This window comes from Anthonomus grandis, chromosome 6, assembly GCF_022605725.1.
Source record: "Anthonomus grandis grandis chromosome 6, icAntGran1.3, whole genome shotgun sequence".
NCBI classification, from domain to species: domain Eukaryota; kingdom Metazoa; phylum Arthropoda; class Insecta; order Coleoptera; family Curculionidae; genus Anthonomus; species Anthonomus grandis.
Window position 1 is genome coordinate 29942566 of NC_065551.1, and position 24955 is coordinate 29967520.

At 31.1% G+C, this 24955-nt stretch overlaps 3 protein-coding genes across 3 annotated transcripts; 1 reads left to right on the forward strand and 2 right to left on the reverse strand.

Moving 5' to 3' along the window:
- Nucleotides 1–457: 457 nt before the first annotated feature.
- Nucleotides 458–2366, reverse strand: LOC126737331 (acylglycerol kinase, mitochondrial). Its single transcript, XM_050442193.1, has 6 exons — nt 2121–2366; nt 1726–2072; nt 1212–1497; nt 1032–1151; nt 740–980; nt 458–677 (listed from the first exon to the last, which is right to left on the reverse strand). Exons 1-6 carry the CDS (start codon nt 2228–2230, stop codon nt 513–515), a joined length of 1269 nt encoding a protein of 422 aa, XP_050298150.1. The 5' UTR covers nt 2231–2366; the 3' UTR covers nt 458–512.
- Nucleotides 2367–2720: 354 nt separating this feature from the next.
- LOC126737330 (ras association domain-containing protein 8) lies at nt 2721–14738 on the forward strand. Its single transcript, XM_050442192.1, has 9 exons — nt 2721–3054; nt 4726–4836; nt 4900–5081; nt 5150–5438; nt 5497–5643; nt 5697–5813; nt 6188–6327; nt 6385–6559; nt 10902–14738. Exons 1-9 carry the CDS (start codon nt 2983–2985, stop codon nt 11130–11132), a joined length of 1464 nt encoding a protein of 487 aa, XP_050298149.1. The 5' UTR covers nt 2721–2982; the 3' UTR covers nt 11133–14738.
- Nucleotides 14739–15265: 527 nt separating this feature from the next.
- LOC126737332 (inhibitor of growth protein 1) lies at nt 15266–24822 on the reverse strand. The gene is made up of 4 exons (XM_050442194.1): nt 24400–24822; nt 21639–21842; nt 20183–20455; nt 15266–15861 (listed from the first exon to the last, which is right to left on the reverse strand). Exons 1-4 carry the CDS (start codon nt 24533–24535, stop codon nt 15542–15544), a joined length of 933 nt encoding a protein of 310 aa, XP_050298151.1. The 5' UTR covers nt 24536–24822; the 3' UTR covers nt 15266–15541.
- Nucleotides 24823–24955: the final 133 nt, after the last annotated feature.

Below are 24955 nucleotides of genomic sequence, written 5' to 3' on the forward strand. Positions count from 1 at the left end.
ACAATCTTAATAAGTTTAAGTCTGTTGTATCCTAATATTAGTAGAGGCCTTCCCTTGTTAAATTGTTTAGGTACTTTATTACCTCACTGTTATTATTTTATAAATATACTTAGGAGCTCATATTAATGTATATATTTTTTCTTTAAATAAGTTGAACAGAAGAAAAATGTTTATTGTACACTGTTCATTTATTACTTCCCATACCATGCTTGCATCTAGGGGAATATAACTGCATAATTTTGATATTGTAATAACTTATTATAACTGTATAACTATAATATGATGTTAAAAATAAATAAATAAATAAATAAAAAAATAAAAAATTTAATATCAAATATAGTAAAGAATCTACTATACCACTAAAAAAATATACACATTATCTTGCTTGTTAATTGGTGCCTAAAATTAAGTTAAAATTTCATACAGGTTTTAAGGGATAATATGTTAAATAACCACAAAAAAAAAACATTACTTTATTAAAAAACAAAAATTCATAAAATATAACAACCATCTTACACATTCTCACTTTTAACATATATTTTAAGAATCTTGGGTAACAACGTAACTCTGATGGGTTTAACTTCATAGTCCTCATTATCGATTGAGAACCACAATACTTTATCTGTTTTCTTTTCGGGATTTATTTCTATAGTTCTAGCTTCAATAGACTCTTTCACCTAGAAATTATTAAATACATCTTTAAATAACAATTTTTATTTAAAAATTATATTAAATGTACCTCTCTATTTTCCCCTTTTTCGGACTTCCAGCCTTGCTTAACAAACTCGAGATAGTCAACACTGTCAGGACCAATAAATAAATTTAATTTGGGAGTTTCGCTATCCTGTATCCTACTAGGAATCACATTCGAAGTAAACAGCATTAAGTCTGAAGTAGAGATTTTCTTTTCCAGTTGTTCATTACAGGATGGATTGTGTATCCTTTGATATTTTATATTATCATCATTTTCTTTGATAAAACTAAAAAGAGCTGTTTTTCGTTAAGCTATTTATACTTGATTTGGATATTACTTTTGAAACCATCGGGATTTTGGCTGAGTATTTTGAACTTTATAGCAGTTTGAGCAGCCATCGCAAGGTGGACTATAGAGAAGCTGTGCTTCGCAATTCCACGACAGACTGCTTTTAAGTCTAAAATTAAATAAATACACTGTAAATATGTTTATACTATCATCATTAACAATGACTAACCCATTAAACAAGTAAGTGGCATATTTCTTAAAGCCGCCAAAGTACCAATAACTTTCCTTTTTCACTTCAGCGTCCCTATATGCTCCCCATTTAATACCGGCAACTGCATAAACAGGTTTTTTGCTTTCTTCATTAAGAATTTCTATCTTCATAACATCTATTGGCTTAGTTACTTCTTCGATCACTGCCATAGTGGCATCTGCTAGTGATTTTACTTTTTCTAACTTGGAACTTCCAGGAAATAGAGTCTGGCTTACTGTGTTATTTTTTCCAAGAGGTAAGACACCTTAAAATAAATATTTTTATTGGAGCTGTGTGATGGTTAATATGATTAAAATGTATACACTTGACAGTTGAATTTGTTTGGATATATTCTATTTTATTTCATTGGTGCAAACTCATTGACATCATCACAAATTTATTTAATAAGAAATTGTTGAATTAAAGGGTTTTCACAAATCAATATATAAGAAAGGGATTTTCTTAATATTATCAAGTGATTATTTTTTCTTACCAACAGGAACTAGGCTAGAAGCATTCTTATTTGTTCTCCTTAACAATCCAGTAACAACATCGGAAAGTGTCCCATCTCCACCTGCTACAACAATAGCCTCTGCCCCATTAAGATTCTCGACAAGTTCTTTGGCATGGCCTTCAGATTCAGTCTTAACAATGTCCAGTGAGATACCTGCTAAATGCAGCAATGGGGCACAGTATTTGTCAAATTCTGCTTGTGCCTTACGCTTGTTTGCATTTGGGTTTAAAACCACTGTTATGTTTCTGGGTTTTACTGTGACAGGAATAGTTTGATGACCATATTCAGCAGCTTTTTCAGAATACTGTCTCATCAAGCTTTGGGTCCTAGCAGTACGTTATTAGTGGCATTCATTATTTATGGAATATACTTACTCAAAGTGGTTTTTTGTATAAGAACCGCCCCATGTCAGAACTACAGCAAAAAATGTAGACTTTTTCCAATTATTTCTTAGGGTTTTAGCTGTCTTAATTACAAATGCCATATTTACCTACGAACTATAAATAGGGATCTGGCTAATTTTATATTAAGTTGAACCAACTAAAAGTTTTTAGTTATATTTTAAAAAATAAATGCAAAAAACATTCTTGAATGTTTTTATGGTACATAAATGGAATTTAAGGTTAACCTACGTTTTCTGGGAGTATCTGATGATATTGTACGTCATGAACGTGATTTTAAATAATTCGAATATCACTATCCAGAGTCGCCATCTATTGGAAATATACTTGGAAATAAAATACCTTAGGATTTTACAGATTTAACGAAACAAATGTTGTTGTCTGGTTAGGTCTGTGATTTTTTTCTTACGACAATTTATGTTTGTACTTCACGTTAACATCTTAAATAATTTACGTTACGTTACGACCAGGCCTTACACTGACCACGTGACTTTATGGTCTTATCAACTTCGTCTGTTACAGACTCTGGACGAAAGAAGAAGATGCTTCTAACTTCATGTCAAATTCTGACATATTATTCTCGCTCACCTGTCACCCTATCAACATTCCAAACCTTATAATAATATTTTTCTTTTATAAATTAATTACATGTTTGATTAGTTTAGCCTATTTCGATAAATTAAATATCCTGTTTGTTATTTTGTATAATGATAAGTGGACCAATGGACAATACTTCGGCATTATAGTTTTTTAAATAAATATGGCAAAGCCCCACTCAAAATATGAAATATGTGCCATTAAATAGTGGTTTAGGTCTAGATCAAAATCAAGAGTTATGGAGTTAAAAGTCTGGGTGGAAGGCATTCAGAGGATTGTCTGTGGTGTTACTGAAAGCACTAGTTGCCAGGTAAAACATAGATTACCTTTATGTTTTTACCCTTAGAAAAGGGTGACCAAATATCTTTTTGTACTGGATCAGAAGAAACGTTGGTATAAAACAACACAATTTCTGCTAAAATTTACTACAAAAAGATGCAAAGACTATACAATTCTGGGTTTTAGGTTTTCTAAGTATTATTAAGATTTTAAGTATTATCTAAGTATTTCTAAGTACTAATCCCAAAAAGAACCTCTATTGTCAAAATATATCTTTTTAGGCTGCTTGTAATCTCTTACAGAATGGCACTGAGTTGTATATTAAAAATTTTGAAAATTTATAATATACAAATAATATTGTATAATTAATTTTTTTTAGCACCCAAACTCCACAAAGTCACTGTGAAACTAAGATCACTCAAGTTTTTCAAAGTTTTTTACTTTTTTTTTGTATTCAAATTTCTTAATATTTGTTCTATTATTTAAATATTCAAGTGCCCTTTTAAAATATAGAATTAGAATTTCAAATTAAAGAATATAAGAATTATCCATAGTAATCTCTATACCTATTAATTTAACCTTGAATATATATATACACTTTTATACATTAATAAAAATGGATTTTTCCTTATAAAAGTGGCAGTTAGGTACATACATTATTAGATGACATTATAGTACAGCAACATACATATTTTTATTTTATAATTTATTTATATAAAATCTAGGTTGGACAAAATTCTAGCTAATAAAGTAAATATTTATGTGATAGTCCCAAAAAATATAAAGTTAAATCTAATAACAATGTTAAGCTTTGTGTAAATCATTTATTTTTTATAACATTGATTAAATTTTTTTTATCAAAACATTTTCCCAAAATTTCAGAAAAAATAGTATACTGATATTATGCAGCCAATTTTTTACCAGTTTCAAGCAATATTTTGGCATTATCATATTGGTTATTGACATAAATTTACAATAGGGTTTGATAATATTTTGCAGTATATCTATATATTTATTATTTTTTCCAATAAACCCCACATTGGACATCCTTCATGCTTCTTTTCAATTTTTTGCCTCTTAGAAGATCACTTTAAAAAAAGATTAAATTCTCATTTCACTAAACCTGATAATGATAGGAAATGAAGCAAAGAACAGCAGAAACCTCCAAATGAGCTCTTACATATTTTTTTAAAGCAATTATATATTTTGTTTCTCTTACACATAAGTTGCTATTGTCTGAAGAAAAAAAACATGATCTTAAGCTCTTAATACAGAATACATACATGGGAGCATCTCTCATTCAAATACAACTAATACTTTTTTTATATGCATGAATGTTATTAAAATATAATATTTGACTGTAGAGAATATGAATATTTATTTTCAAAAATCCATTCGTCAGTAGTATGTGTAAAGATTAGGGTTTATTTCTAATCATACATTAAAAAAACCCAGACTGCTGCAAGTCATGACATTTATGTTCCCATAATTAAATATGTTGTTTATTTAGAAAATTTATCAAAATCTCAATTTAAAAAAAAAAAAACTCTAAATGTTTTTATAACTGATAAATTCTAAATTTTTTCTAATTTTCTTATTAGGATTCTATTAGGAAACAATTACCAAATATTTTGAACAGTTTTAAAGGATATTTATCGATTATGTTCCTAAAAAAAACTAAACTGTTTGTTATAAATTTTAGGATGTGGTGTTTGCATTAGCTCATGCAACAGGTAAATCTGGCAGATTCACCTTAATTGAAAGATGGCGAAATAATGAAAGACAACTTGCACCACAAGAAAATCCCATGAAGGTATAGTATAGGGATGTTATTTAGAAATCAATCATAAAAGCAAATGATTTTCCATTTTAATAGATTTTACTTAAGTGGGGCGAATATTCCAATGATGTACAGTTTATATTCCAACGTTCTGATAGTAACAAAAACAACCCTCCAAATAATCGCCCAAAACCCTTGAGTACTTTAAACCCATTATCACAGCAGCAAGCATTAAATGAACCACAGAAAGATTTGCAGGAAAAAAGTTTTGAAACAAAGTAAGTATTTTCATTGATATAGTTTGCCTAATTTTATATTTTACTTTTATCACATGACATGCTTGTAGTAAACAAACAATAACTGGCAGTCCAGAAAATGTTGGAGTTGTGAAAGGCATTCAACAAGTAAAGGCAGTTCACCTGGAAGTCAGAGAGCCATATTCGAACCACTCTCCTCATAGCTCTCCTAAAAAGAGTAGCTATTGTGGTTCAGATGTTTCAGATCGAACTTTAGAATCTCCTAGTCATAGAGTCGCGCCTCCTTACAAGGACCCTCCAGCACCACCTCCATATCGAGATCCTCCACCTCCTAGTTCAAATGTAAATAGTGACAGATTTAAGAAAAATATATTTCAGGTATATAAATTGGTATTATATAATTATAACATCCTTGCTATTTTCTATTGGTTTTTAGGAAGCTCATAAAGCAGCAAATAACTGGAGTGATAATAAAATTCGGTTACCAGAAAATGGGCTTTATAATGCCCAATATAGAGAGTTAATTGCACTTATCAACTATCAGAGAGAAAAGTTAAATAGCCAACAAGCTGATATTACTAAGGTTTAATATTAATTGTTTTAAATTTCTATTTGTGATACAGATAATTTTTGTAGTTTGATGCTGAAATTGTCTTTTGGGAAGGAAAAGAAAGAGAAAAACAGCTGCAGTTAGATTTTATTGCTCAAGAGATAGTAAAAATCAATAATCAAACTAAAACTAATAAGGACCAGGTAAATTGACCGCCTAATTCTTTTTGAGGTAATTTTAAGAAGAAAGTGAATATTATTAACTTTCTAGACATTTTTATAAAAATTTAGCACTAGCTTTTTACACATTAATAGCGCAATTTTTTCATGTTTTGAGAATTTTGAAGTTTTAACCAGGAGGGTCTACATGATAGGCCACTGCCATTTATAAAAGTTAAATAATTTTTAAATTCCCTTTTAATTTAAAGCAAATTAAATTTCACTCTTGCTTACCAATATTAAATTTAAGACGTTTATTTGAACTTTTCTTCTTGAAATCACCTTAGGATTCACCCCCTCAAAGATCTTATTCTCAAACTTCCTATATATTATTGTATTCATATCTATTTTATTTTAAGATTCAGGCTTTGACATATATTGAAGAAGAAAGTGAAATAGTCAAGCAACAGGAGAAGACTTTAAAATCAGAACTGACCCTACTAAGATCAAAATTAGCTAATTGTGAAACTGAATTGCTACAATGCAAAAATAAAATGAGGTAATACTTTGTTTAAATGGTGAATTAATAATTAAATGTATAATACCTAATATTTAGGTTATTAATGGACGAATTACAAATGGAACAACGAATATGTAGTAAAAAATCGGAGTCGCGTAAACAAGTGGAAAGAGGCATTTTATTGGAACTCGAACGGATCCAGAAGGATATCGAGTTGGCGAAACAGAGCTCCGATCTCCATCATTTTACTGCAGAGAACCTTAAAAAAGAGGTAAGATTTTTAAAAATGTGAAAAATATGTATGTCGAAGGTTTTAGAATGAATTTAACAAGCATACAAACTCTAACAACTAGACATGATCTTCCTTAATGTCATAACTTTATAAGGGACATTCCTGAACCGATTTAAACTTTATAAGGGCAAATGCTGAGTTAGCCTTAGAAAAATTGTTTAATATTTATTAGCTTAATTTTACCTCAGATAGAAAAGAACAAGTTTGTGGCATTTTCACTTCCTTGTGGAGTATTGTCTGAATTCCATATAGTTTCTCAATTTTATTGAGAAAAAGCCTTCAATCACAAGTACTTTCCTCAAAAGGTACTTAGGACGTCCAATAATGATTGCTAAAATAAAAAAAACTAACTTTTTAATTCATGAACTCTATGAATTAAAGAATATTTTACCATATTCATCCTTAAAAATAGTTTATTTTGCTCATAGAATCAATAATTAGTTATGCTATTATTGTCTGGGGAAATAGAGGAACAAATATTATATCTAAGCTCCCAATTGCACAAAAGTGGATCATTAAGGTCATGCTGTTTAAAAGGAAATGATATCCTATGAACTTATGTATAAGGATAGTAAACTGTTAAATTCTGCTCAATTTTATTTAAGGACATTTAGTAGATTTATGTTGTTTATGTAGGAAATGATTTTTACAGACTTGCAATGGCATTAAAACTTTGTACTATAAAATCTCAAACATTATTTGTGCTAAAATCATATCTACTACTTTGGCCCAAAAATATATAACAATTTGCCACATAGCATAAGAATTAAACAAAAAAAATTGAATTATAAAATGGATAGTGGAAACTAGGTTTATTTTTTTATAGTTCGAGTACATTATACTTCAAATACTTTTATAAATCAGGATTTGCAGTTTTTTGCGATTGTTTATTTGAGATATAATTTTATATTTTTTTCTGTAGGGGTTTTTAATTTTAGAAATGACAGTTATATAAAGGTAAATATATTAGCATAATTCAAAATTGAAGTTTAGACACATACAGTATTTTAAATACCATTATGCTTAAAATCAGATTTTTATTCTTAAATCAATGCAGTAGTTTTTTTTGTAATTGTATTGATAATTAGTCATAGCTATGGTTGCTGTAAAAAATAAATGATAAATCTAAATATAATAATGATAAATAGTAATAAAGCATATTTATATCTGTTTTTATCAGAGATGTTTGTTTGCTTGTTTTTAAATTGCTTTGTTGTTATTTTATATAAATCAAATATACAGATATGATCATTCTAACTTCGCCTATAGGAATTATATATCGTGGTAGGTCTGGCAACGTTGTGACAACATACTCGAAGCAGCGGACCCCGCCGAAGCCCGAAACCTTTCAGGCGCGGGACTCTGTAAATTTTCTCTATTTAGAGAAGGAAGCGAATAAGGAAGCGAAGAGACAAAGATCGCTTAATGCCTTGGCACTCTATAAACATTTCCTTATAAACTTCGTTGTTGCTCGGGCATAGAGAATTCGATAATTATCTATTCTAAAAACATCAGACAATTGAGCATAGTCCAGCTGTGAATACAAGAAGAAGAAGAAAATGACATTGACAATATTGACATTTTGACTTTTTTTTAATTTTGCTTATGTCAAAAGTTTGTTTTGATGTGAACTTAGAACTTAGTTTTTGGCTTTGTTTTACTGTTTTTACATTAATTTTCATTGGTTCTAGCGCCTAAAACGCTTAGTTCAAGCACTTAAAACTTTGAAATGCTTCCTGTGCAAAGATTTTTAATTAACGAGTTAGAAAATCGGCAGCGAATGCAAGAAATTCGTCTTGAAAAACGAGTGATGAGAGACATGAGTGACCCTTTTGCATTACCGGACCGCAGATTTTCGGAACTCTTCCGGTTAATTAATCAATTGCAAGGTGTAATTTTACATAGGATATTATTTACTTGAGGGAATGGATGAGTACTTACCTAGTAAAATAATTTGATTTCTCCTTTTCCTTTTACCCTAAATCACAGAATACAAATATAAATAAAAAAAGAAAAACTGAAAATAAATCATAACATAACACTTAAAAAAATCAGGTAGTGACTCCCGTCCATCGCACGTTAAATTTTTTCTCCCTCCTAATAAAATTTCCCGGTTCACTGCGTACGGACGGGTAGTCGGTGCCAAATCCAAATAATTAAGCCAATAGTTTATTCTTTCCCACAATACACGCTAAAAAAGGAAGAAAATAATATCTTTACAATAGAAAGGTCCTTTTCGTTGTCGCTTAAGAAAGCGAGGTCGTCTATATTCGTTCTGTAACGAAAAAGCCCGAACGGCGTTACAGAGTACGAAATACCGTAGAGATAGAGAATAAAGAATTAGCTATCGCTATTTACGTTACAGAGTCCCACCTCAGTATTCTTGTTCTTAAGGCGTTCAAGTGGGAATACACTGCTCTGTGGCAAATTAAAAAAATATATATTTATTTCGTTTGAGTCTTTGCTGCTGCCTTTCCTAACAGCTACTAATAATTAACTAAATATTGGACAGGAACTAAAAAAAAAATAATTCAAAATAACGCAAAAAATTAGGTTAATTTGATAATATGAAATTAAAATTATCTTATGTCAGGTTCAAAAAGGCCACCCTGCTTAGCAGTGCAGTACGTCAGTCGATTATAAAACGATCTTCTCGTATTCGACAACATTTCAATGGAGATACTATTAAATGCTTGCCTTTTAACACAAAGCTCTTCTAAATTAGTAGCCCGTTCATTTTCGTGCCTATAAATTTGTTGTTTTAAGTATCCCCAAAGAAAAAAATCACTGGGAGCTAAATCGGGGCTTCTGGCGGGCCATTTAATAGTACCGTTTCCACTGATTGTTCGATCAGGGAAAGACGTTTCGAGAAATTGACGTACCACTAATGCGTTATGAGCGGGACAACCATCCTGTTGAAACCAAACTAGTTCTAAATTGATATTGAGCCCTCGAATGGCAGGAAAAACTTTATCCCTCAAAAGATGAAGGTTTCCATCGATAAAAAAAGGGCCTATAATTGAATCACCTAAAATGCTAGCCCATACATTAACCTTTTGAGGGTATTGTGTACGTGTTGGTATGCTTATGTGCTTGTTTTCCCTCGAATAACTCACTGTAATGGACGGATTATGTTTACCACAAATAGAGAAAGAGGACTCATCTGAAAACAAAATGTTACTAATAAACATTTCGTCCCGATTTGCCCTTTCCAATACTTCATGGCAAAATTCCATCCGTCTCTCATGGTCCTGTGGGAAAATTTCTTGGGTTTTTTGCAACTATAGCACTTGTACTTATTTCTTTTTAAAACTCTTCTAACCCTTAAAGGCTGAATACCCGTTTCTTTGGCAATCGTACTATTGCAAGGAAAGTTCATTTCAGCAACAGCACAAACATTAACCTCTCGAAGCACCCTTTCTTCGCCTAGCGGTCTAACAACAGGTGGTTGCTCATTTGCGTAGCATTTCCTGCAATTTTGCAAGCACCCAAAGGTCTCTGCAAAAATTGTGCTGCGTACGGGAATGGGCCGATTTTCGAACGTGAATGCAATTCTGCCTGATATTTCATCGACAGAACTGCCGGCATAATACCACTTAATAATTTGCTTTTTTTCCTCAAGAGAACACATTTTAACAAGAAAATATCGAGCGGTTTTAAATTTAATCTTTGCTGATTAAGCAGGAAGCTAGGAATAAAAATAACGTTAGACGTTTAAAATGCAATCTCATATTGGCAGTGCAGTGTGGTGGGGATAAGAGTTGTCTCGTTCTTCGATGAACGAGCGGAGAGCCGTGCGGCAGAAATATCAGTGTTGCCAAACGTATTAATTTGGAAATGGCATGTATTGTGCCCTATGACTATTTCCTATAGGCGAGTTTTGAATGATTATATCTGTATATTTATTAATGAAACAGGTATCACGACAATTTCAAAAATTCATGAGTTGGTAGATATAGAACCCAGCGATATTAATTTCTAATATTTTCTTTTAACTATCCAAGAATCATAGTGTAATGGTTGATTCGTCGGGAGCAATACATAAAAGTCCAAATATATTTAAATTAGCCGATGTTTCTCGTAACATATAGTGGCACTTTACACACTTACATAAAATGCATAACACAAGCCAACAACTTAAGAAACAGAATAAATTATAATATTTGATTTCTAATTAATTAAACTTATTAATTTGAGTACTAATTAATTCATATTACTGGGAATTAACTAATACATATAACAAAAAAAGAAGTCGAAAAAATGGATTAATTAATTTAAAAATTAAATTCTTTAGGAATTTAAAAAAAAAATGTGTTCCTAGGTGGCACAACTAGAGATCTCAATTATAGAAAAGAAGAAACAAGTGGAGCAGCTGGTAAACGAAATGAAAGAGGCAAACCTCCAAAGTCTTAGTATATCAGCACCGTCCGAGGATTTAAGGCAGATAGTTGAAGGACCTGCAAAAGGTACAACGAGAAAAATGATAGGATCACCTAGGCAGCTTGAAAACGCTGTACCTACTAGTAAAAACCCTCACGGTGTATGGGTATAAACGTAGTTTAAAGTCATTTTGTAGTTAGTAAATTGAGTCTTAATTCAGGTAGTGTACCATGTCAACTGTCTTCATGTATGACAGCGTAGTAAATACAATATTTATATCTCTTATTGTGATGCTCAGAGAATCACCATAATAGAGTCTAGTGGTGTTAGTATAGTAGTAATATATTATTCTGTAGCTCAAACATTCATATAGAGTGTTCCTATATATATATATGTCACTATTGAATAAGGTCATTTTTAGGCTTATTTTATGACTAAAAGTTCCTCGAAAGATATGCCCCAAAATGCTTATAGAGTTCGAACAAGAGATTTTCTATATCAAAAGTAAAAAATGGCATGATCTTAGGACTACTCTACATATAACCGCTTATATATTGCATTTCTAAAATGCTGTCACCAAATTAAAAGAAAGTATATTAATGAAGAAAAATATTTTTGAAAATCACACATAAATTCACTACCCATTTTCAAGCTTACTTAAGTAGTTAAAAATCACTTTATCTTTAAATAAATCAAAACACCCACATTTACCAGATTTAAGCCAAAAGTAAACTTTGAAAGTTAGCTCAATGTTTTTTTTAATGGTTTTTGTACTAACTTTACTGATCTCACACAATCTCTTCCACCCGTTCTAGCAACTAAGCAGTCTTTATTATTGATAACCATTTGCAAAAAATCAATTGTCCATGTGCAACACCTTAGGTTTGATAAATTAATTTAATTATTATCCAGGGTATTGCAAAAGGTGCTGCCAAACTGACTGGTTATAGCTGATGTCAATACAGTATAACCTCGATTATCCGAATCATTAATTGCAAGTGCCCGTTCGTATAAGCAAAATGTTCGGATAATTAAGTTTTACATAAAAACATGTTTTTGTTGCAAATTTCTTTATTAAAATATGTATACAACCTTTAAGTAAAACGTTTCATGTCAGTTAAAATTTTTTTATATGTAAAAACCTTGACACAAAAAAAAATCACTTATTTAAAAAAATCGTTAATTTTTTTTTGCTTTATAGCATTCATTGCCATTTATTTCTCATTTTCTCCAATAGAAGGATATGGTCTTGAGCTTCTCCATTATTATTTGCCTACTCTATACATTTTTCAAAAGAGGATACCGCTTCATTATGCATTATAGACTTGGTAGCTATGAGCCCATGTTCTTCTTCTGAATCTTGATCTTCCTCATCCAAATTTATTATAATATCTTCTTCGGTCATTTTTTCGACGGTTTCTTCTTTTCCTACAGCCCACTGTTGTATTTCCTCGTCAGCTATGATTTCACCCAGCTCTTGATGAAAAATACCTATTTTTAAGCGATTCGCTAAACTAGCAAGAGATATTAGATCTTCTTCATCCCACTCCTGCGCAATCAAATTTGGTGGTAAGAGCGATTTCCAAGATCTTCTTAACAGGCTTTGATTGACATTTTGCCAAGCTTCAGCCAGTTCGGTTACGGCATCCTTTAAGGTAATTTTTTTCAATTCCGCCGATATATCTCCTGGTGTTTCAACAATTTTTTTTAAAAGCTTTTTCCGATAGTACAGTTTGACTGCTTGAATTACGTGTTCATCCATTCACAAAGGAGTGCAGTTAGGAGGTAAAAACATTACACAAATTTGTTTATCCTCGCTGGATAAATTTTCTGGATGTCCAGGTGCATTATCAAGGAGTAGCAGTGTTTTTTCAAGTAAACCCAAGTCATGCATTTTTTGACGTACGGCGGGGACAAAGCACGTGTGAAAATTTCTCTTGTTACTCATGCTTTTTTTGATCCATGTAAACTACAAGAATGTAATGGCTATTAAATGAACGTGGCCTCTTTGATTTACTAAGAACCAGTAATTTTAACTTGTGGCTACCTGAAGCATTTGAACAAGGCATAAATGCTATCCGTTTTTTATTTTGTTTTCTGCATGGAGCTGAATTTTCCTGGTTATAAACCAATGTTTTTTGAGGCAACATTTTCCAAAATAGCCCACTTTTATCAGCATTATAAAGTTGATGGGCATTTAAGCCTAACTCCTTAATTTTATCATGAAGTTTTAGTTTGAAAGTATCTACTGCAGAGAGGTCACTGGAAAGTTTTTCCCCGGAAATAGAAATAATTTCTCCAGACACTGGTGTACCTGTAATTTCATTTTAAAAAAAATCGTAAGTTTGAGAAACATTTATGCATTGATATTTTACCTCTAGACCTCTCCTGCAAGAACCAGATGTTAACCGCCTTCTCTACGTCAGGATTAGCACTTAAGACTCTTTCGATTTCCAGGGCCACTATCCAAGCTAGCAAAGTAGGCCAAAAGTTTTGTGCGGTTCTTCTTTACATCACAGATCGTAGATTTACCAACACCATACTTAGTAGCTAAATTTGACACATTGTCACCAGCGTCAATACTTTTTAAAATTGTGACCTTATCACTCAACTTTAAACAAATGCGTTTTCTTTTTGACATATACCTAATTGTGTTACCCTCAGGAACATAGTCTTTTTATTAAACACTGTATGTACTAAAACCGTCTAGAACATGTACGTAACACGCCGCTTAACGTGTCGCGTACCCATCCGCTGATCTAATCCAACTAATGAACAAAACGACCAAAGCAAACACCCGAGAAACTGACGAGTCGAGACCTGCAAATTGACGCCACTGTTCGGTTAATCAAGAGGGTTCGGATAATGACCAAAAATTTGTTGGGTCGGCTAATCGGATAAACGCGTGTTCGGATAGTCGAGGTTATACTGTATTACAATTAAGCCGAATTTGTCTCTCTATAAATTGGGTAAAAATAAATATATCAAAGTTTAATTAAAATTTTGTATAAAAAATGTTATGGCTATAACTTTTATAGTTGAATAATAGATAAAGTGTCATGCTTTCTATCAATTATAAACAAACAAAAGTCAAGTTTGGATTTCTGGGATAAAATTCTTACTGTATGTCATTTCAAGGTTCTTAAGTAAGTAATAAACTTGATAATAGCCCATTTATCTTCACTAATGATTATATTTGAAGCATAAATTTAGTAGTGGTTTTCCAATAGATTCTTTGAACTGCATTACAAATTATTGTCTCAGTATTCTCTTTCCGATTTTTCTTGTTTAAATCTAAAAAATTATAAAACGAGTACATGAAAACGTTTAGAGCGTTTTAATGTAATTTTTTTAAATAGAAATCTTTATATCGCGCGGTGAAGCATGCATTTCCGGGTAAAATGTAAATCATGCACAGTTTTAATAAAATCTCCACCCCTGTTTTCTGGGTATTGTGCAATTTACCGGGGCAACTCTAAGTTTAACCGTGAATACTTTAACTGTCTTAATTTCGTAATATAAAACTTAATATACATGTTAAATTAGAATTATTGACACATTCTGAAGAGCGAATTCTTGGTTAAAAATATGATAACTCATATAAATATGGCTGTACAGCAGTTTTGTTGATAAACTACAGGGTGTTGACCAAAGTTATTTTGTGATTTCCTAAAATTGGAAAGCTACTATGGATATTTATTTGGTGCCGCTAATATCCTGGAATCGTGTTATTGTTTCATATTTACATAAAATTAAGATATTCTCCTTAAAAATAAATAGTTGTAACAGACAAATTTTAACAGAAATCACTTACTGTCCTCCATACTTCATAATGAAGGTTGTTTGTATTTTATGGTAAATATTTGGTTTTTATATGCTTTTATTTGTTCAAATTGCCATCCGCTCAAAACATGTTAAAAATCCAACCTAAGGTATGCCATGGATTTTTTTGATTGACACCAACGTCTTACTCTAGGTTTTTAAGTTCTTAAATCAAGATTTATCTAGATCTATGTTAACAATGCAAAAATGGACCTTTAAGGTACGAATATGTATAGTATAAAATATAATAGTTGTTTTTATTATAAATAATAATGTACTTGAAGTGTCTCTAGACTGATATATAATTTACGTTATGCCATAAAATTAAGCAAATTATTTATATTAAATTTTATTTGTTTTATATTAAGTCAGATTTTTTTACGTTTTTTATTTTATATGCACCTTTTTTATTTATTTATATTTAAGTTACACTGCCATATCAGATGATTGTAATAATAATGCAAGAATATTGAAATAAAAGTGTATTGCAAAACAAGTTTTATTTACACCGAAACAGGATTGCAAATTTTAGGATCTATGGACATTTACATGAAAAAAACATGAGTCTTTAAAGCTAAATTATACCTAAAAATAAGCTCACAATATTGTTTAATAAATTATCGACGAAAATATGTTAAAATCCACGTCTGAATTTATCAAACCTATTAAAATCAGTTAAAATGCAAAATGGGCGAAAGTAAAATGTTTTGTTAGGAAAACGCCGTTTTCCTATGACGTGAAGTTTATCAAAAATTTTTATTATGTTTTCTCTTCTTTCTCCTTGTTATATTTTTCAAGTTCTTTTAAGAATTGCGCCTTTGGCTTCATAACATTCGGCCTGTCACCCCTACACTTGGGACAATACCATTTTCCCTTCGGTTTAGTGGTCAATGTCACACAAGAGAAATGGAACCATTCGATAGGGCATAAATCGTTGTCGCACATGATCATTTCACCATATGAAATTTGGTCACAAAGACAATAAGTCGGCTCGTCTGGGTCAACCGCCTGCTCTTCTGGGGGTGGAGAATCTTCTTTCTGCGCTTGAATTTGTCGTGTTTTGCGTTTTTTCTTCTTGCCTGTAATCAGTATAAGTATGAAAACCTCGAATAAAATAGAATCGCCGTTTAATTCATTGTTATTCAAAAGCATGCTCTAAATAATTAGATGAGGTTATTCAAATTTTGGGTATTTTAATAAAGAGGGTGGTCTATTTAACTTGAGACTGCTTAATATATAGAACAAAGTATGTTGTAGAAGAAAAAAGTTCCAATTTCTCTTGTTGAGTGACATCTCAGATACACGCTACCATTTTGCGATATGTACCCTGAATACTTCTTTAAGTCGGTGTTAATTTTACAAAACAAAGCAATTAGATCTTTACAAACCAGAACCCGCTCGTCTTTTTTGTAGAGAATGGTATACTGGCACCATTCTTAATTCTGGGGCATGCATGCATTATTCATAAAAGTTTAAAAAAATATATTACAATTTGTTTGAGAAAATTCAAAAAAGTAGTCCATTTTTCTCAAAGAGATCTCTCTTAATAATAAAAATTCAGAAATGGGAGGGACACAAAGTCAATGGTCTTAAATAATGTTTATTTTTTAAAAAACGATTACACGTGTTTCGCCCTAAGGCATCCTCAGATCTAAAAGAAAATAGAAAGCAACTCTAGTATAAAAACAACAATGCATAGACACAAATTACAATGTTGAGATATGACTTACCGGTAAAGCTATTGGATTAACACCGCAAACATTTAAGTTAAAACGGAAATAAAGCAAAAAATAAAATGAAAAGTGAAATATGACTTGGTCGAGAAAAGTAGGTTCTAGCACCAGATTATAAGTATGTAACTCTTTTTAAAACGTGAATAAAGATACTTAAAAAAACTGAAATGAGAAATTATTTACTATACAAAAGAAAAAAACTAATTCCAATTAATTTATAGTTAATAAAGAACAAACATTGATTTATTCTGCCGTCCACAATTAAAAAGCGGTATCTGCGTTAAGAGTAAAACTGAGAAAACGTGCTTTAAAGTCTTTTGTGCAAGTTTTTTTAAAATATATTTTTTTAAATTAAAACAGTCTAGATTTATGACTAAAAACTAAAGCTAAATTTATTAGAAAAGCAAATTTGGCAATATATATTTTTTTAAAGCTGAAATTTCACTTACCGCCTTTGATTAGGTAATATTGTGTATTATGTAATACCCAGTATTATTTCCGTATCTGCATGATAATGATTTATTAATAATAATACCTATTATATTATAAGCAGATTCTAAAAATTTAAAGAAACAAAACTTTGGTAATTAATTTATTTATTACATATTAAATAACAAACATCACACAAAACAAAAAAACTTCTAACAAAATAAAAATTATTGCAGTAAGTGCAATAAGTCTACACATATTTTAAAGTTCGTCAGTGTCCGAATACTCTTCACTTACTCCTGGTAAATTAGTCCAGAACAGTTTTCTGTTTTCTGGCATTAAATTTCCCAATTCCTTTAATATTATATCCCTTTCCTCCACAGGGAAGCCGTGAGGAGTTTTTGATAACACTTCCTAAGAGTTGCTTTTTTTTCATTGCCTTTGGCATAAGAAAATCTAAAGTTTTTATATAGAGCTTATTAAAACTATTTCGATACCCCAGGACAAATTTTCCTCGCTCAGCAACAACCTGTACTATGTCTGAAAAATAAGGCCTATTTTCATCAAGTTTCTTTAGTTTTTGTTGCGACGTGAAATTATCCCAATCAAAAAAATCCGTATGGTTCATTTCTTTTACTTCGACGTTGCCCTTACATGCAGATGCCACTAAACCAACAAAATCATTAAAATCGTAAATTTTGGATCTTCGTTTCATAGACAGCTCCACTTGGTGGTGGAAGCTGTCTGCAGACATAAATGTATGTCCCGGCTCAAAATAATTAAAAGTTATGCTTTTAGCTAAAATTTCGTTTACCATTCTGATTAAAAAAGAGAGACCAATTTTTGTTTTGGCTAGCACAATTGTCTAACCAAATAATAATATTTTCAGTATATCTATGAAACTTAAAAAATGAATAAAACGTACTTACTAAATCTTCTCTTTAGATCGCTTACTTACGGCTTCATGCCATACAACAGTAAATGGTTTATTGGTTTTAGTTATTTTTCCTAAGGGAACAAATGTTTCATTATAGGTTATTAGACGTTTCAAGAAAATCGCAGTCTTGAACGTATCCATTTTTGGTAGCATAACAATTTTTTGTAAATCTGCAGAGACACATGTTGTATTACTATCAAACATCTGCTCACTGTGTTCTCTGTATAATTTTCGTGATTCACTAGCGCGATTTATATGCTTTTTCCAAAGTTGACAAAATTCGCACGAGTCTTCCAAGTTATCTTTATCATGCCCATGTAGCTTAAAATGTTCACATAAGTCGCATTCTTCGTGCCCTATAGTTTGTTAAAAGAAATGTGGTTTGCTTTTGTATTTTTTCAGTATGTTTCATATGAAATTCTAGTTCCAGGAAATTTTTCTTTAAAATCATTGTACATTAGTGTCACTATTAAGTCGCTGCTTAAGTATCGAACCTTTGGAGCGTGCTCTCTACGATAATGTGATACCTCTGGATAAAAAGACTCAATATGTTCGTTAATAGTACTATTATCAATTTTTCTTTGAGAAGCCTTGCCTGAATTTCCATGTGGCAAAGGTGTCATTCGACATTTTGGTGTTTTTGATCATTGCCTTTCTTGTAACCAAATGTAGTCAAAAAAAATATTTTGCATACAGGCACCACTTTGCCTATGTCATTTTTTAAGAAATACATAAACGTATTTTGCTTGATAAATTTATCACTTGTAACAGTTCTTCGTTTTACTCCTAATCTTGAACATGTGTTGAGTATAAATGCCTTTTGCTCATTTTTAGACAATTGCCAAAATTGACTATTTATTGATTTTCTTACTTCATTTAAAATAAGCGACGAACATTTTTTCTTGCAGTTTTTGCAGCCAGGTAAGACTGCATGATTTTCAGCACGTTTTTTTGCTGCTAACAATTCTCGAGTCTTGAGTCGATGGATCAGTTTTAAAATGTACTTAAAAATAAAATGTTTAACTAGGTACCTTTTTGATTTGAATCTTTAACCTGAACCCTAGAAGATAGATGATTTAGAGGAATAACTTCACTATTCGTATCATGGTCATGTTCACTTTCAAAATTTTTATTGACAAATTGAATAATATCACCTTAAAATGTTTTGACTGCAACTGCATACTTAACGTCAGCACTTGCCGCCTAATTATTAAGCATGTTGCAGATACTGCGTTATCGTTAAGAAGCGTAGTAAATTTTGCAGATACGGCTATACAATTTTAGAGATTAATTCAGATTTTATTTTAAATACGGCCTTATAACTTTGTAAGGAGATGAATTAAGTAACAAGAAAAATTTTGATGCCAAAAATTTTTGAATTTTCTGTAGATACCGCCTTTTTAATGTGCACGGCAGTATTTTCGTCAATATTTTTATTATATAGTGGAAAACAGGTTTTTTTATAATACAAAAAATACTGATTCTTGCAGTGCAATAAGATTCTGTAAAAAATATTGTTTTATTTAAAAAAGAAAACAAATTTCACCTCATTTTAATGGCGAATTTAGTTGGAGAAACGTTTTTCCCTTGAAAAATAGACTAAATATAATATTAAAAAATGTACATTAAATACAACTATTTAACTAAATTCCCTCATTTCTTTTGAAGATGAAGTGCAAGAAAAATGTATTTAAAACTTAATATTAACGTTAATCCATATATTTTGCTTAATAAATCAACCTTTAGCTTCTCGAGGTATTCTTCAAACTATTTGTCTAACTTTCCTTTGTTCAGATGCACCCATAGTTTTAATAAATTTTAACAAACTAATTTCAATGATGTCATTTACGCGCTACTTAAAGGATTCTACCTAATTTTGCAAGGAAATGTATTTTATTGCCCTCTTATGTTTTTTAAATATAAAGTTAATAACAAATAACTAAGCTAGTTGGGTTTATTTCTTGATATATTTTTTAGGTTTAGTAAAAGTGTTACAATTTGCAAAGTGCTTACTTGAATTTTTAAATTCACCAAGATATTTTGTGCTTTCCTGTTATCGGATTGCTTAGTTTATCTGTAGGAGAGCCTTGTCCTTACACAAAAAAAAACTTTTGCTTCTAAAATGTTCTGCTTTCCAAATTTTAAGCTGTGTCATGTCAAATAAACCACCCTCACTGATCAAATTAAATGCTGCATACAAATCTGCCCGAAACCACTTCAGGAGTATGACTTTACCAGGCAGGTTAACCCAATAAAATCAACTAAACCAAAATAAAAACATTAAATCATGTGATTTCATACCTGTAGTTGTTTTCTTGGCACTGGAAGTAGTATTATTAGTGCTGACAGCCGGAGCTTGACTTCTTAAAGAATGCTCAGGAGTCACCACTTCTGCGTGACTAGTTTCCATGGGAGTGTACGCCACTGTTTCCTTCTCGTTTCTAGTTCTTCTGGCTCTTTTTATTGGTCTTTCAACACTGTTGGTGGCAGCTACAGGAGTATTAGTTACTGGAGCCACAACAGGTGTTTGGGGCTCTTTGGATTCTGGTGGCGCAGGCTCTTCTTTACTAATATCTAATATTATTAATGTTTTAGAAATGTGTCTTATGAATACCTGTTGATATGGATCATGAGAATTAACTTAAAGAAAATTAAAAAGGTAAACAAGGTGTAATTTCTTATATATACTTCAGATTTACCCGGTCTAGTTGAAGATTCTGAAATACATCAGTATGCTGATGACACTCAATACATACATTATTTTGACTCTGCTAATTTTGATAATGTGGCTGATACTATTAACGCTGATCTGAACGTAATAAATCAATTTTCAAAAGAGCATAACCTTGTCATTAATCCTAATAAAGCAAAAATGGTTCTGGGACTTACAATAGACAATTCTTTAAGGTTTAAGGAACATGTTAATACTCTTCTGCAGAGGTGTTATTTACGCATGCGTATGCTTTATACCAATAAACACATTTTAAATTTTAAAACTAGGAAAAAACTTGTAGTGGCTCTTGTTTTATCTATTTTAAATTACTGCCTTATAGTTACCGCCTGCAACGCGTGCAGAATATTTGCTGTAGATTTATTTTTAACCTCGGAAAGTTTGATCATGTATCAGACTCTATATTTCAGTTGAGGTGGTTAACGCTACCTTACCTACTCAAATTCTTCACTTCTACTTTTCTTTATCCATTATATGTTAGTCAAAGACCTGAATATCTTTTTGAAAAGTTAATACCAAGAAACCAGGTTCACACTCGAAATATTAGATACAATATCTTGACCATGCCGCACCATTCCACGGCTCTGTTCGAGCGATCTTTTACTTATAATGCCGTTAAGTTCTTTAATACTTATAAAGCAATATTTAATACTTCGTTAAATGTGTATAGGAAATATTATTTTGTTTTTAAATCAATCCAAAATATAGTCCAGTGTTCTAGAAGATAAATACGTAAGTTTTCTCCATTTAAACTGTGAATGTTAGGAAAGTTAAGAGTTAAAGAGTAGCTATAAGCTAATCTTTGCCTTCTTTGGCAATGTAGTATTAAGTAATATTGTAAGATTAATATTGCTTTTTTTTTAATAAAGACATATTATTATTATTATTATTAATTCATAGAATTTGCAATGTACTGGCTACCTTTTAAAAATTAAAGAACAGAATATTCAGCAAATTACATATTGGTAGTAAATAATCATTCTAATAATTAAGATTTGTAAATTATTTTAGTGATATGAGACCTACCCAAATTTTTATAGTCCTGATCCAATCCGCGGGTTTTCAGTTCAATCTTGTCATGAATGCTTTGAAGCAGACTCATCTTTTCATCCCCAAGTTCCTGAGCAGCAATGAGAGCTTGCTGCATCCTTTTGAACAAATTGTCTTTTTGCTTGTTGCTGGTGCATTCTTTCAGGTTTTTTTGGTGGTTTTGAATCTCTCTGACATGGGCTACAAAGTTATAAAATAAAAAAACACTATTAGCAGTGATATAAAATATGTATAACATTAGGATCCTAATGGTCTATTATTATTTTCTAAAAGAGTTGACAGGAAACAATAACAAAATTTAACTAAAAAGAGTAAATCCATTGATAGAATAAGAATAACAAAAACTGAAGATTTCAATATATTCAAATCAAAATTGAGATTATCTTTTTAAATAAATTAATTTTGGTCAAGCTGCAGTTGAACATAACAATTAATCTGAATAGGGTGATACATATTGCAAAAACTGACTTAAAGAACATGACAATTTATTGAGTTAATAAGAGTGCATCTTTGGTACTTATGTTATTTAAGAAATAAAAATCACAAAATACTGTTTCCTTTTATAACAGAATTGTTCTAACATGATTTGGTAGGAAACAAGGTTCTGTACACATTCATTTTTTAAACGCTAATGAAAACAAATTCATAATGAGATGTAAATTTTAAATTGCTTTACAATTATTCTCATCTTGTAGAAGACATATTTATAAAATAAATTATACCAATAAAAAATCCTGTAAACATTTAATAGGTACCTAAATTAAACCTTTTTTTTGCTTAAATAGAGATGTAACTTAACATTGATAGTAGTGGCTTCTGAAGTAAGATAATAGAACAACATTTGTTCCAACAGGATTTTTGTATATATATTTGTTATTCAGAGTATAGTATACATTTTTTTTTAAATGTTTATTTATTTATTTATTTATTTAATATATCAACGGGCTTTGGCCCAATATTACAAAAAAATATAAGAATAATAATTGGATGATTAAACTAACCTAACCCAACATACAATTAAAGCTTAGAATAGAAAGATTACCTATAACTTGGAACAATCAGTTCAGAGAAAAAAAAAAAAAAAGACAATACTTATAGTTAACACAAAGGAACAATTACCATCACAATTCACAACACCTTATAGTTCTAGTTTAAGACAGCATTATCAATTAATAAGATTTAATTTCTTAATGAACCCTTTGCGCCCCTCAAAGCAATCAATTACATCAGAATACTGATTAGCCAGCCTAACAGTCCTTGCCAGAAAAGAATTGTGACCATAATTTGTGCGGTGTGTTTGGCTGTAAAAAGAAGTAACTTGCCTTGTTGACCTAGATGGAACATAAAGACCTATTTTATTAAAAAGTGCAGGACAAAAGCTTTGAGAGTGAAGGATGTTGTAAAATACTTTCAAATCTTTATGTCTACGACGAGTTTCAAGACTTCTCAAATTCAATGAGGCTTCCATTTGCTGATAGTCCAACTCATCCTGATAATTTATAGGTACTCCATTTTGCTTAAAGGCAATATATCTTAAGAATTTATGTTGTACACTTTCAATCTTATGAATATGATTATTATAGTATGGAGACCAAACACAGGAACTGAAGATGAGGACGCACAAGTGCACAATAGAGCAAACAAATAGATGAAATATTATAAAAGTCCCTTGGACCCCTTTTGATAAATCCAAGCATCTGCAGAGACTTGGTAACTGCCCCCGAAATGTGTGGAATATAACTTAAAGGGCTATCCAGTGTCACACCTAAATCCTTAATATGAGAGACAGATTTCAATATGGTGTTACCAACAAAATAGGAGTGGTTTATGGGGTCTCTATTTCTTTTAAAGGACATTGAGTCAGGAATCAGGTCAGAAGTCAGGTTAAAGGATCATCTGCAAAAAGAAAAAAGAAGCTGTACTGAAAGCATGTTGATATATCATTAATGTAGAGGTTAAATAACAAAGGCCCTAAGTGGGATCCTTGTGGGACACCAGACAGCACCAAAATCTCCCGAGACTCAAAGCCCAGAACTTTGTATGTTATATAATAACTTAATGTTTGTACTTCGATCTAGCTCAAATTCCAAATATAGTTTTCTATGCTTGATTTTTGCAAAATCTTTTTGTTGGGTTGGGTTGTTTTGGGCTCAGTTGCAAGCTCATGTAGCTTGAAACCGAAATTAATTTTAACATAATGACACAAATCCCAATTCACATTTCATGTAACAAAATTTCTTAATAGTTGTGTAACTAAATAATCCTAATAATAGTGATTCTATCAATTCAGTTTATTCTTTCACCTTGAAATTAGTGTCTGAGATAAGACCCACTGAGGTAGTGAATGTACTAAAACAAAGAAAGTATCTAGATGACTACTTCAACAAGCAAACTTCTAGGAGTGATTTGTCAGGATTGAGGGTTGGGTTTGATATGTTAGTTAAATCTAGATCCAGCATATACATCACCTGAGATTACTTTTCAGTTATTGTGGATCAGTTTTGTGTCACACATTGACTTTAAGTCAAAATTATGGATTTATTCTCATAATTTCTAGCATCAGCCAGATTTGGCATCTATAAGGGTTCATGGAATAATGCTTTATACAATGAGGAGGTCACCAAGCATATGGAGCCAAAATTAAATTTAAGTATCCATCGCCTTTGACTGATGCCCTTCACTTAACTTATGTAATACAAATAAATTAGTCCAACCCTTACATAAACAAGAAACTCACCTAAATAATAAACATCGAGTTCTCGCATCCGAGAAATGAGTCTCTGCAATTCATTTGGAAAGTTTTCAACACAGTCCAAATAGTTTTCAACATAAGTGGCGGAATATAACGCCTCTACGTTGACCTGATTTAACATTTTGACCCTTAAGCACCAATATTCTGTGTTATACGGTCATTTATGCACGAATAATATTAATTCAGTTATATTTCTGGAGCACTAATCAAAATATTTTAAAAATGAAAATAAATAAAAGGTTAGTAGATGTTTTGGTGTTAACATCGCGTCATACAGTGTAGTGTAAGGTAGACACAATTGGATCAGGATTCTTCTCTGTGCGGATTGTAAGCTTTAAATTCCGTTTATTAATAAAGTAATTCGGTAAATTGAAAAAAAAAACGGTTGTGATATTCACTTGATTGCATTTAGTTTTTAATATTTGTACAGAAATATACATTGAAAAAAAATCGTAAAGATAAGAAATCTCAGAGGAAAACGTAAAATTTACTAAGACCGGCAACGCCGCATATCATCTCTTCTTCTTTTTTTGTTTTATTG